The sequence below is a fragment of the Pelophylax lessonae genome (assembly GCF_965119305.1).
Source record: "Pelophylax lessonae genome assembly, chromosome: 6".
In the NCBI taxonomy this organism is placed as follows: domain Eukaryota; kingdom Metazoa; phylum Chordata; class Amphibia; order Anura; family Ranidae; genus Pelophylax; species Pelophylax lessonae.
Window position 1 is genome coordinate 44,314,333 of NC_138773.1, and position 14,530 is coordinate 44,328,862.

The following is a 14,530-nucleotide window of genomic DNA, read 5'->3' on the forward strand; positions in this document are numbered from 1 at the left end:
AATATCCTTTACTTCTGATCTTTATGCATTAATAAGTAAATAGTAATAAGGAAACTGTGCAGTCGCTTGTAAATGTTTGTTTACTTATTAACGCATGAAGATCAGAAGTAAAGGATATTTGCAAAAACAATTGGATTGCATCTTCTATTATTTCCCCCTATCTGACAAAGACAAATCATAGACTATAATATTTTATATTTTTTTTTAATTCCTGCCTCACCTCAGTATACTCATAGTCTCATGTACTGTATTGTGGAATCATAGATGATCTACAATTAGGACAGCAGATGGTGGAATTTTAAGCAATCCAAGTAAACATAATAATTGGGGTGACAATGTATTCTATGAAACCTCTAAAATTATAACATAACAATAATATATATGTAAAGCACTACGTAAATTGACAGATCTACAATATATAGGAAGAACAAAAAATTCCCCTGGGATTGGGACTTTTTAGGGAACAATTGATAGATGATAACAAATGATAATCGTTAAGAATAAATTTTAATAAATAATTGCATCAAAATGACAAATAAACAAGCAAAAATATGCATAAAGTTAAAACAGGTTGCAAGCGCAGGTGTATGTGCAATATAACCAGAGAAACTCAACCAAAGGACCAGATGATCCGACGCGTTTCGGGGTGCTTGAGACCCCTTCGTCAGGGATAACGCTAATGTCCTATCTGTAAGTATTCAAAGAGACATAATGTATAACATTCTAACAAAAGACATCTGTTTATACAATCCATGCATAACATATTAGCAGATAGTTTTTCACTTACATGGTTGGTTTACACATGAGCTTAGAGCTTGCAGGTTAAAAACAGGAAGAAAGCTGCGATCCAGACACCGCCGTATGCCTAAAGAATAGGTTTTTTCTTTGGCTGTTTACAGCATTCATGGGATGGACAAAGGAAGGGAGGGATAGACTTGTGATCATCAAAAACTCCTAGTTCAGGGCAGCTGGAGTCCAATGGTAGCTTGGCTTAGCGGGATAGATCAAGCATAAGCCTGTCTATACTGCAAAAGACCATAAAAGGAAAAAAATGTAGATGCCACAAAGTATACAAGAAATATCTCTCTCTTTCATTTATTTGAAAAATGTATGTTTTTGGCAGAAAAATGGCTGCCAGAAAAAACAACATATCTCTATTTTCAAAGTCCTGTGAATTCATTATGTTTGACATTATGTCAATTGAATTTGTAAGAAGAACTTGATTGTTTGAAAAAATGAGCCATGTAATTGAAAGTTGAATGCACATTGAGTGCATCAGAGTTCAATTTACTTATATGACAATAGACAAAAAAGTGCACAATTCAAACCAAGAAAAAATGAATGAATAATAATATGTCACAGGAGTTTGAAGAGATACTGTTTTGTTATGAAGAAAAGGGAAAGAGAGTAAAGTTCTCAGCCATTGCCCCATAAAAATGAAGGGTAAGATGCAAAGAAATAAAAGAAACTTTCAGTATTACCTTTGAACTCATAGAGGATCAGATATCTGCATGGACAACCTTCTCCCATCAGTGGATCGCACAAATGATCCACGCTGGGAGCCGGTAATATAGTGTCCATGCAGCTGATCCCCATTAGGCAATTGGATGCAGATCCCCGCCGCAAGCTGAGGGCTCCCTGGGCGGTGTCTGCCTAGCCACGGACACTGCGCCCGACGCATCGATGTGCGTCATGGCCCCCGGATGTGGGCGTGGCCGGCAAGTCACTGCCCACCGACACGGAAATGATGTCAGCGCGTCGCACAGGAAGTGCGATCGCTGACATTCCGGGGATGTAGCTGACACTGGAAAGTGTCAGCAGAGTGTGTACATACTGTATCTACCCGGATGGGGGGGGCTCGTGACTGAATGGCAAGCCCCGCTTTCCGTGCCGGGCTGCGCTGGACAGGAGAGAATGAAAGGATCACTATATGTCATAAAGCCCTCATATTGTGGTATCAGCTTACAAGGAAAGCAAACCACTTGAAATAAACTAGATGTTTTGTAAACAAAGTGATATTTATGGTAAGGTGATTATATTGAACTAATGATCAATAGGCATTCGGCTGGTAACGGGCACAGCTGTCGACCTGCTTTTTTACAGTGGGCGAGAGAAAGGAAAATATTTTTTAGATATCATTTGTGCGATCCACTGATGGGAGAAGGTTGTCCATGCAGATATCTGATCCTCTATGAGTTCAAAGGTAATACTGAAAGTTTCTTTTATTTCTTTGCATCTTACCCTTCATTTTTATGGGGCAATGGCTGAGAACTTTACTCTCTTTCCCTTTTCTTCATAACAAAACAGTGTCTCTTCAAACTCCTGTGACATATTATTATTCATTCATTTTTTCTTGGTTTGAATTGTAATTGAATTGAAATTCACTTTTTTGTCTATTATCATATAAGTAAATTGAACTCTGATGCACTCAATGTGCATTCAACTTTCAATTACATGGCTCATTTTTTCAAACAATCAAGTTCTTCTTACAAATTCAATTGACATAATGTCAAACATAATGAATTCACAGGACTTTGAAAATAGAGATATGTTGTTTTTTCTGGCAGCCATTTTTCTGCCAAAAACATACATTTTTCAAATAAATGAAAGAGAGAGATATTTCTTGTATACTTTGTGGCATCTACATTTTTTTCCTTTTATGGTCTTTTGCAGTATAGACAGGCTTATGCTTGATCTATCCCGCTAAGCCAAGCTACCATTGGACTCCAGCTGCCCTGAACTAGAAGTTTTTGATGATCACAAGTCTATCCCTCCCTTCCTTTGTCCATCCCATGAATGCTGTAAACAGCCAAAGAAAAAACCTATTCTTTAGGCATACGGCGGTGTCTGGATCGCAGCTTTCTTCCTGTTTTTAACCTGCAAGCTCTAAGCTCATGTGTAAACCAACCATGTAAGTGAAAAACTATCTGCTAATATGTTATGCATTGATTGTATAAACAGATATCTTTTGTTAGAATGTTATACATTATGTCTCTTTGAATACTTACAGATAGGACATTAGCGTTATCCCTGACGAAGGGGTCTCAAGCACCCCGAAACGCGTCGGATCATCTGGTCCTTTGGTTGAGTTTCTCTGGTTATATTGCACATACACCTGCGCTTGCAACCTGTTTTAACTTTATGCATATTTTTGCTTGTTTATTTGTCATTTTGATGCAATTATTTATTAAAATTTATTCTTAACAATTATCATTTGTTATTATCTATCAATTGTTGCCTAAAAAGTCCCAATCCCAGGGGAATTTTTTGTTCTTCCTATACCTATCGGGATGTGGCACACCCATTGAGGTTCTCAGCAGGAACACACCCTGATCTACAATATATAGGCATCTGTAATAAAAGTTAAGATAATGATAATAAAACTCGCCTGTCATTTCTTAACAGTGATTTACAGCACTATGAATAATATTTACTCACAATTATTACATTTCAATTACATTTTTGTTTTTATATTTTCTGCCTTATATTTGAGGCATAGGTCACATACTTGAGGTATTTCATGAATTTATATATACAGTCCCATGTGCTGCATTGTGATGGCATAGATGACTTACCACAAGGGCAGCTAGCAGTGAGATGTTAAGTAGCAGCATATGTAAACACAGTTATCAGATTGAGAATTTATAGGATTCAATCCTCATAGAGATGGTAAATTAGCTATAAAAATGGCTCCTGGGAAATAGAATGACCTCACCTACCATTTCATGTGGAAATACATCAGAGAATATAGAGCGGGATTTTCTTTATTCTCTTTATTATTTTTGTTATTTTAAAATGCATTGATCTTCTCCTAACCAATAATTTGCATACTTACCTTTCAAAAGGATAATGGTTGCCTTGGTATTTAGGCACAAATTACCTCTGGTTACAAAAGCGTTAAAACAGTTAAGTATATTTTTAATTTCAACACGTTCTTGAAGTTAGGAATAGTTTTTGTTAGGTTTCAATCATTTTTGTTTTACAATTTAACAATTATTAAATGAGAAAGGATTCCCAAAGCAAGGTGGATTAGTAAAAGAAACAGCAGTGCAGCGTGCTTTGTTTGTTTGATCAAACACTGCTGTTTGACTGCAGTTTCTTCTAACAATGGACTTATTTCCCATTGCTGAGAAGGATTTCATTATAATCATGTAAATAGAAAACTAGAGTTTCATTGGCTGGCTGAATAGAAAACAACATAATATTGTACAATATTTCATATTTTCCTAATCAAAATAATATTTTTTTATTTCAAATCAACACCAGCCAACACCAGCCAGTATTATTTAAAGTGGTATTTAAGATTTGGCTTACAAAAACAAATATATATATATATATATATATATATATACACACCAAACATGTTATACACACCTGCTCTGTGTAATGGTTTTGCACAGAGCAGCCCCAATCCTCCTCTTTTCAGGTCCCCTACCAGTGCTCCTGTCTCCTCCCCCTTCTCCAGTGCCCAAAAAGCAAGCTTCTGGTGTGCGCTCATTCTCGAGCCCTGCTCTGTTCATCCATAAGACATATAGAGCTGTGGCTCAGCCCTGCCCTCTCCTCATTGGCTCACTGGCTGTGATTGAGGGAGAGGGAGTCCCAGGACAGCCGTGGCTCTTGTGCACATTGCTGGATCAAGAGGGGGCTCAGGTGAGTATTAGGGGGCCGTGGGGGGTGGGGGGGGGGTAGCAACACACAGAAGGTTACCTTTACAACCACATTAACAAAGATTTAGCTCCCACTCCCTCTAACAGAACCTAACTGAGTAAATATTCTATCTTAAGGTCAATGATAGGAGAATATGCCCAGGTTAGAAAAACACTGTGCAGTGAAGAGAGAACCCTTTTAACCTTTTCACTGCCATGCTCTGAGCTCCACTTTTAAACTCAGATGGCCAGGCCATGTTTGCAATGTTTCCAATTTTTTCCCTTAGAGCTTTCAGAGTTTGTGAAAGACTTTCCAAACCATACATTTTCTGAAAGCATAGGACCAGTAGAAAAAAAAGGTGCTACTGATTTTTTTAGGCCCTGTGATATTTGAGCAAATGTTGATCAAAAAAATATTTTTTTATAAAAATTCACTTAAATTATTATTCATGGTGGATACATATATGGCAAGACTTACAACATTTCTGCTAAATCCATACTAAATATAGTATGGTACCCCCAAAAGTGTCAAAAATGTAAGTTAGGAGTCCGATTTGTCCGCCGCAATGTCGCAGTCCTGCAAAAACAAAATCGCAGATCGCCGCCATTACTAGTAAAAAAACAAAGAAACAATTAAAATGACAAATCTTTCCCGTAGTTAATAAACGCAATAACTACTGCGAAAAGCAATCAAAATACGCTTATTGTGATTTTTTTTACCAAAAATATGTAGCAGAAAACAAATTGGCCTAAAATGTTAAAAAATGCTGATTTTTAAATGTTTTTTTTGGAATGTTATACAGTGCCTTGCGAAAGTATTCAGCCCCCTTGAACTTTGCGACATTTCAGGTTTCAAACATAAAGACATAAAACTGTAATTTTTTGTGAAGAATCAACAACAAGTGGGACACAATCATGAAGTGGAACGAAATTTATTGGATATTTCAAACTTTTTTAACAAATAAAAAACTGAAAATTGGGCGTGCAAAATTATTCAGCCCCCTTAAGTTAATACTTTGTAGCGCCACCTTTTGCTGCGATTACAGCTGTAAGTCGCTTGGGGTATGTCTCTATCAGTTTTGCATATCGAGAGACTGAAATTTTTGCCCATTCCTCCTTGCAAAACAGCTCGAGCTCAGTGAGGTTGGATGGAGAGCGTTTGTGAACAGCAGTTTTCAGTTCTTTCCACAGATTCTCGATTGGATTCAGTTCTGAACTTTAACTTGGCCATTCTAACACCTGGATATGTTTATTTGTGAACCATTCCATTGTAGATTTTGCTTTATGTTTTGGATCATTGTCTTGTTGGAAGACAAATCTCCGTCCCAGTCTCAGGTCTTTTGCAGACTCCATCAGGTTTTCTTCCAGAATGGTCCTGTATTTGGCTCCATCCACCTTCCCATCAATTTTAACCATCTTCCCTGTCCCTGCTGAAGAAAAGCAGGCCCAAATCATGATGCTGCCACCACCTTCTTTGACAGTGGGGATGGTGTGTTCAGGGTGATGAGCTGTGTTACTTTTACACCAAACATAAAGTTTTGCATTGTTGCCAAAAAGTTAGATTTTGGTTTCATCTGACCAGAGCACCTTCTTCCACATGTTTGGTGTGTCTCCCAGGTGGCTTGTGGCAAACTTAAAAACGACACTTTTTATGGATATCTTTAAGAAATGGCTTTCTTCTTGCCACTCTTCCATAAAGGCCAGATTTGTGCAGTATACGACTGATTGTTGTCCTATGGACAGAGTCTCCCACCTCAGCTTTAGATCTCTGCAGTTCATCCAGAGTGATCATGGGCCTCTTGGATGCATCTCTGATCAGTCTTCTCCTTGTATGAGCTGAAAGTTTAGAGGGACGGCCAGGTCTTCGTAGATTTGCAGTGGTCTGATACTCCTTCCATTTCAATATTATCGCTTGCACAGTGCTCCTTGGGATGTTTAAAGCTTGGGAAATCTTTTTGTATCCAAATCCGGCTTTAAACTTCTCCACAACAGTATCTCGGACCTGCCTGGTGTGTTCCTTGATCTTTTGCAAAGGAGGCTTTTTCTCACCCCGCCTGTCCTATTTTGAGGTTAGCAGTATTATATTTTATAAATTGATATAATATGCATATATCATTGATTATTATGATTGTAATGTTTAAATTTATATATTTCTTTAGTGCAGCACCTATTTGGTCTTTACAGTGCCCTGATGAAGCAATGAATGCGAAACGCGTCGGCTTATCCAGGGACCAATAGTCTGCATGTACACTGGGATCCGTTGTTGCGGTATTTCTTGTATCTTCTATTAGTTATCATACACACACGGATCTGCATTCTTTTATCTTATGTATTGTATGTCTTGATGTCATATTTGTTTTTTATTTTTTTGTAATAAAAATATATTTTTTATATATCAGTGTTGTTTGTATTCCTGCAACCACTATATGCTGGTATAGTCCCGCTTTCTTGGAACCTCTCTTGGTCCCTATATTTTTGCTCTGGTTTAGTCTTTTTGGGGATGATGGCATACATATCACGGAATCCATTTTCTGCTTGGAATTGGTTCTGTTGGTTCTTACATTTGTGGCAATGAAAGGGTTAATGTGGTTTGAGAGTGACAGGAAAAAAACATGAATCACGGAAAGCCAGAAGCTCCAGTGCAGTGCAAGCTCCGTACAGTGGTCCAGCCTGGATACAAAAGTAGATCATTGTAGACAGCAATGATATGGCTCAAGCACTTCCTGAGAGTAATGCCTGCAGCTAGGCCTAGTCACTGTGGTTTTAATAACTCTGAGAAGCAGCATTGAGACAGATGCCCCCACTGTTGATGCTCCTCCCAGGCATCAGAGAATTGGAGGCAGGTTGGTTATCAGAGGGGTTCCTGCTATCAACAGATAATGCGACAAAGAAGTTCTTACACAGCACATTTTGGGCTCCCTCTGAGATGGTGGGAGGAGATCAACCTTTTTATCCTTTAATAAGGTGGCAATCAAATAGTCCCCCTCTTTGATTTTGACTGGATCTCTGGATTTGCTACAAATTGCCTGTTACAGAGGCAGAGATGTGTCACTGAAGACAACTCTGTTGTTAATAATCTTATCCCACCCACATATTCCACTCTGAGTTTTGGAGGGATAAAATATCCCATTGAAGCCTGCCCCATTATCCCTTCACCACCACCAGCACCCCCATTTTCCTCCCTCTCATATTCCTGCTTGGCATTTTGCTGTCTTTGCCTCACAGGAATGAACTCCTGCTGCTGTGCCCGGTATATCTATCAATGCAGAGGGAGCACAAAAAGGATTGTATCACTAATCCCTACATTGCTGTTGCTCATAATTTTGTTTGCATATTCAAAAGGTGCCAAAATGCTGCCCACGTCCTGAATAATGAGTGATTGATGTGGTGAGAAGAACTCAAGTTTCCCAGAGCCGTTTTTTCCCCATAATTGTACAGGTAATCATTAATAGCATGCATCCTCTGATGCAGCATCTGCAGCATTGCCAATGTTGAATTCCATTGTGTGAGAGAGTGTTAAAGATGAGGCAATTGACAGTCAGCTTATGTTAGTGCTGCGTTTCTGCCAGGGGAGCCATGCCCTGGTATGACTGCCTAAAGTGGCAACAATCCCTTCTGGCCTGATAAAGGACCTCTTAGAAGTTTAGATACTTCATGAAGAACTGCTGCACTACCCAAGGATAATGCAACTATCACACAACCCCATGCCTAGCTAAAGATGGCAGGGGTTCAGCCACCTTTTGGCTTAAACCTGGAGGGGTGCCAACAAATTAGCCCAGTATATCTCCACAAGCAAGGCAACATTTAGTCAAGCTCTGCACTGTCACAATTAGACAAAACATGCAATGGTACCACCAGCTTCAGCAGTGTACTCCATCCTGCATCTTTCGTAGCCACCAGAAGATTGACCCAATGTACTATAAAGGATGTGCAACATACTTACCAATGCTTGACTACGTGTCAATCATGTGTACCCTGCCATGGACAGAGTGGTCCAGTGACATAAACACATAACTCTTTACATGCAGGTTAAGGGCAGGGTTGATCTTCTGGGCAAAACAATGACCAACGGGTACCACTGTGGTGTAGCATAGGCCATAAAGTGGCACATGGAGACTGATTCTAGCCTAAATGGGAGCAGCTGAAAAGCCAACAGTTTTTCCAATGCTGGCATTAAGGCACAGGGCATGGGGTGATTTGGAAACAGATTTTCTCTTACGTCCTCCGACAGTCGCCGCCTCTTCATATTCGTCACTAATGGGGTTATTGACCTTTGCTCCGCAGGAGTAGCTAGGCAACAGAATATATTAATATCAAAGCTTTTAGCATATCCCACCCCCAGGGGGTGGTCCCCTCAGTCAATACCTTCTTGCTTCCTGCTTACCAACTCAGTTTCACTTGCCTAGCTCAGGAGTATGCAGGCTGTTTCTGTGCTGGGGCTCTTAGTCTCAGCCACTTTTCGCTTTTTTGGTTTTATTTGAAGTTTTTTTCTCTTCCTTTTACTTAGCTGTTCATTTCCAGCGTTAGTTAGTTCTTCTGATGAAGATGATCGTGCGGAGCTGGGTCTCAGTCTGGCCACCCTGGATCCCAGGGCTTAGGGCCAGGGGTTTCCCAGCCTGCCATCGAGCGTTCAGCTTAGGTTTTGCCCTGGCAAATTGAACGACCCATCCCTGTTCGCTGCAGGGATGCTATCGGTGGGGTGGCTACCTCACTGGACGCCATTGCGGTTTCGCACCGCAACTCCGCTGCGTCATGTTTGCGACACTCCCTGTCCTCAGTACTGCGGTTTGGTCGCTGGAGCAGGCTCCCCACGCCATCCGGACTGGTAAGCGTGACTCTATGTGGGGACCTGTCTATTTGGGTGTCAGTCTGGGACTGTGTGACCCTGCATGTCTGTGTGGCTGCTGTGCTCCTTGTCAGCTCCTGTGTGCACTTGCTGCCTGTGTGTGGGCTGTGAGGGGGGGGCTCTCCCGCTCTGCTGGGTGTCATGTGAAGCAGTAAGATTTCTGACATGCTGTGCGGCGATCGCTGCGGCGATCCGCCATTTTTTCTGAGGCAATGATCATGGTGGCAGGTCCTGTGAGGTACTGCACACGTTTTTGGCACCAAACGCCGCCATTTTGAGCGGGGATCGATTCCCCATGTCAGCGCCATGTTCTCTTTGCCCAGGGTTTTGTCCTCAGCCAGCGGCCATGTTTGTGTAGCCTTCCAGAGGCTTCATAGGGGCGGTCAGTCTTGCATCACTTCCTTTTCCTCTGAGACAGCGATCGGTGCAGCACCCTGTGTGAGCTCTCCAGGTTTTATATCTCCTTTTTTCCTGTATTCCTTGCCCAGTTTCTTATCCCTGTGGGGGTCAGTGTGTTCAGTGGGTGCGGTGGGCAGCGCTCGCCGCAATCTTAAAGGGGCAGTACCCTTTATTAAATTTTTTTGCTGGGGCATGGATTCTCAGGATTGTAAGTTTCCTCCCACCCTGGTGGGGGGCCAAGGGGCTGCTGCTTCCCCCGAGGGGGCTGATCTGGCCACTATTGTGGCAAACTTGGCTGCTCAGGTGCAGATGCTGGTGGCTGATCGATCCACAAAACTGCCCAGGGTGTATATTTCCTCTGATTCAGAGGGCGATGGGGCTGCTATGGCTGGAGTGCCCCTCTCGGGGTCTCGCTCATCCCTGGACCTTGCGGGGTCTGACGGGGAGGCTGAGGTAGAAGGGGTTGATAATTCTCCCCCTGGCTCGTCTGAAGAGCTTGCACTCATGGATGAGTTGGTTGCTTCTATCAAGCAAACGCTGCATTTGCAGGATGAACCATGTCCTCCTGCTTTGTTGTCCTCTTATGGGAGGCAGAGAAAACGCAAAACATCGCAGGTTTTTCCTTGCTCTACGGAATTTCAGCGCGTGGTTGATGAGCAATGGCGCAATTTAAAAAAGCCTTTTGCTATGCCGAGTAGGTTCAAGCTGCGTTATCCCTTTACACCGGCTACTGATGAGCGTTGGTGTGTACCGCCTCAGGTGGATCACGCTGTGACGATTTTGAATAAATCGACTGCGATCCCTGCTGAGGATACCCCGGTGTTCCGGGACCCTGCGGACAGGAGATTGGAATCTCTGGCTCGTCATGCTTATACGGTTGCTGGTTCTATGCTGAAGCCTATTTTTGCTTCCATTATGGCAGCCCAGGCTATTGCGGATTGGACGCAGGTGCTCAGGCGCACTCTGGTGGCTGATTCTGTCCCGCCGACAACTTTGGCTATGGTGGATCAGATTCATCAGGGCGTCATATATTTGTGTGATGTGGACTTGGATTTAGTCCCCTTGGCGGCGCGCCTTTCTAGTGTGGCGGTCTTGAACCGTCGCCTGATTTGGTTGAAATGTTGGTCGGTTGACCAATCTTCTCGCAAGACTCTGGCAAATTTGCCCTACGCGGGATCTCGTCTTTTTGGCGAATCTTTGGATACTCTGATAAAGGGTATTTCTGGGGGTAAGAGCACTCTCTTGCCCCAATCTCACAAGAATAAGTTTGTTCATGTTAAGAAGAATGCTTCGTTTAGGCCCTCTCAGGGGTCCTTTCGTGCCTTTCGGTCGCACTATAAGGGCAAGCCCTTCAAAGGCCAAGGCTCCCAGAAGAAGCCGTGGGCAGGTAAGCAGAAGTCCGGCCAGTCCGGGTTCGCTGCCCATAACAATACGGCCTGAAGGGGCGCCCTCACCCAGTTCTGGGGTGGGGGGACGTTTGCTCGGTTTTCTTCAACCCTGGCTGGACCGCGTTCGGGACAGGTGGGTTCAGGATTAAGGTTGTTCTTGCTAAGCCATTGTGATGCTTTACCTCTGAGGACCTGTATTGTTATGTGGTTTATATCTAATGTGAATCTATTACTGTATGCCATGTTCACTGCCTTTCTCTACTATGCCATTGCACTTGTTTTGTAACACAACCTTGCATAAATAAAGAAATTACAAAAAAAAAAAAAAATAAGATTGGTTTTCTAAATTTAATGGCAGCTAGGAAGATTAACTATGTGTTGCTTTAGTACACTCTACTTTACTGCACAAGTATGTGGTGGCATGCTGCAAACAAAGGGCAGCTTTGCCTGTGTCAGCAACAAGTGTGCACCCTGAAATATAAAAGCAACAGAAAATAAAATATATCCTCACCTCCCAAAAAATAAACCCTGAAACACTAAATCCCAACCCAATAAATAAATTAATTTAGATTGAGGTGAAATAAAATAAAATTAAATAAATAATAATAAAAAAAAAAAACATTGTCATTATCATTCATTAGGAGACTTGTTGACCCAGAAACACAATGCTCACAGATGAGGATTACTGATATTTTATACATTTTGCAACAACATCAGAAAAATGTGATCATAGTCATACAGACTGTCATCTAGTGTTTTTTTTTTTTTTTTTAAACCTATGTTTCTTAACCTCTTGTATAGTATTTTTTTAAACATACTCCAGCAAGCATCTATAGCATTTGTCAGTTTTAAAAAATATCTCAATTTGATAATCTGACAGATCTCAGGAAAATCCTGTGATTTTCAGGAAGTGAAAGTGTTATCGTATCTTGAACATTTAAGGAGGTGCCCGAATGCTTCCATACTCCTTCCAGATCTTGGATCTAAAATGTAATGTAGTAATGTGACATCCTGAACACTGAAGAGACATCTGATTGCTTCTATGCTCCTTCCATATTTTAGGTAGATAGTCAGGAAGTGGTGCCACATCCTGAACATTGGGGAGCCACCCAAATGCTTTCATGCTCCTTTCAGACCCTGGATAAATCATTTAATTTTTGGGAAGAGCTAAAACATCTTGGACTTTTGAAGACATCCCAAAACTTTCATGCGTTTTCCATATTGGGTACATTCTTTAATGTTTAGGAATTTACAGTATGTCATATCCTGAGCATTAATGGAGATACCTGAATGTTTCTGTGCATTTTCAACCAAGTTGCTCAAAGTTCTGGAGGTCTGCATCTGGGCTCAGTGGCACATACATTACTTTGACATAATGAAGGAGTCACTGTAAAACCGTGGATGGTACAACATAGGTTTACAGTGACCACTGCATTATGATAAAGCTCCACAAATCCTTGAAGGCCCCGTTCACATTGACTCCCGCTTTGAAATCATGTGACTTCATGTGAAACCGCACAACTTCAAAGCTGCATGTCAGTGCGACTTCAGGTGTGACTTGGAAGACATCTGTGCGGCTTCATGCACAGATGTCTATGCAATTCGCACCCGAAATCGCCAAACGTAATGCAGAAACTACTTTTTTAAGTTGGTTTGGCACTGCAAAGTCAGCATTGCGCCAATTTGAATAGCGCGATTGCTGGTAATAGGCTGCGACTTGTCATGCGATTTGGCCAGAGTGAACAGGGGCTTAAAGTGCATAGGCATGCTCTGGTGCCTAAAAACTTAGCAAAATAGACATACAGAGCAGTGGCTCGGCTCAGGTCCCCCATAGCAAGCTGCTTGCTGTGGGGGCACTCAGCAGGAGGGAGGGGCTAGGAAACCTTGAATATTATAGGGCGGTACTATTTAAAAATTTGATTTTATTTGGCACATTTATGAGACTTTGGGCCAGGAGAGCCGGCAAGGGATCATAGAAGAGGAGGATCAGGGCTGCTCTGTGACCTGGTTTCCCTAGCAGACACAAGGTTCATTTTATATCTTTTTATCTTTGTTTTTTGTGCTATTCTATCTGTATTAGCAGGAAATTAAGTCTTCATGTCTGTGTGAAGTCTTCTTTATATTGTTACTAGTTAAAAGCAACAGCCAAAAAGTTTTTTGTACACAAACTATCACATACATTTATTGAATAATCTCATTACAGCTCTCTTTACGTCTTTGTTCCGTAAACTGTACAGCAAAGGGTTTAACATAGGAGTCACGGCTGTATAGAAAATAGTACATATCCTTTCCAAGACTTCCAAGTTGGCCCATGGAGGAATCATGTACACAAGTACAGACGTACCATAGAAAATACTGAGGACCATGACATGAGATGAACAAGTAGAAAAAGCCTTTCCTCTTCCCTCCTTTGATTTCATGGCCAAGATGACATTGAAAACCTTGACGTAAGATGCTAAACTGCAGGCAAATGGGCAAAATCCAAAGAGGACCATTTCCATAAATATAACCAATAGAAACAAACTGCCAGGACAAGCTAATTTGATGATGGCCTTAAAGTCGCAATAGAATTGTTTAATAAGGGCAGAATAACACAAGGGCGTATATGATGCAGAAATAGTTACGAACAGTGTGTTTAAAAATGCAATGACCAATATGGCTACTATAAGTAGGATACATTGTCTTTTATTTAAAATCTCAGAGTAACGTAAAGGCTTACATATAGCAATGTAACGGTCATAGGACATGGCTAGGAGAAGATTGACTTCAACGCAGGCGCCCCAAAAGTAAAAGAACATCTGGGAAAAACATTGTGTAAAGGACACTTTGTTATTTCCAGTAAGTAACATGTGCAAGAGTTTCGGAATTGTAGTGGTTGTATAAAAAATGTCAACAAAGGATAAGTGACAGAGAAATAGATACATTGGTGTATGAAGGTGGACATCTGTATATATAACAATAATTAATACTAGATTTAGTACTAAACCAATGAAGTATATCAAGAAAAAAAAAACAGAAAATGCATTCTTATCCAACTTATTTGGTAGTGCCAAAATATAAAATTCTTTAAAAGATGTAATGTTCTCCATCTTTTCAGCTGACTAGAAGAGAGCAGGTGTTTTATTTTTTTTGTTGAACTGAAGTTGCAAAAACATATCAAGTTAACTTGACAAATGTCTTTCAGTTAAAAATGAAAAAAAAAAAAATTCTGTTTAATGAAATTATTAGGGATCTATTAATCTATGTTTTTA

General features: G+C 41.1%; 1 protein-coding gene across 1 annotated transcript; it reads right to left on the reverse strand.

The window, feature by feature from the left end:
- Positions 1–13,450: 13,450 nt before the first annotated feature.
- On the reverse strand, positions 13,451–14,368 carry LOC309559018 (olfactory receptor 1C1-like; the record flags this gene model as incomplete). The annotated part of the gene is made up of 1 exon (XM_082262128.1): positions 13,451–14,368. One exon carries the CDS (start codon positions 14,366–14,368, stop codon positions 13,451–13,453), a length of 918 nt encoding a protein of 305 aa, XP_082118254.1.
- Positions 14,369–14,530: the final 162 nt, after the last annotated feature.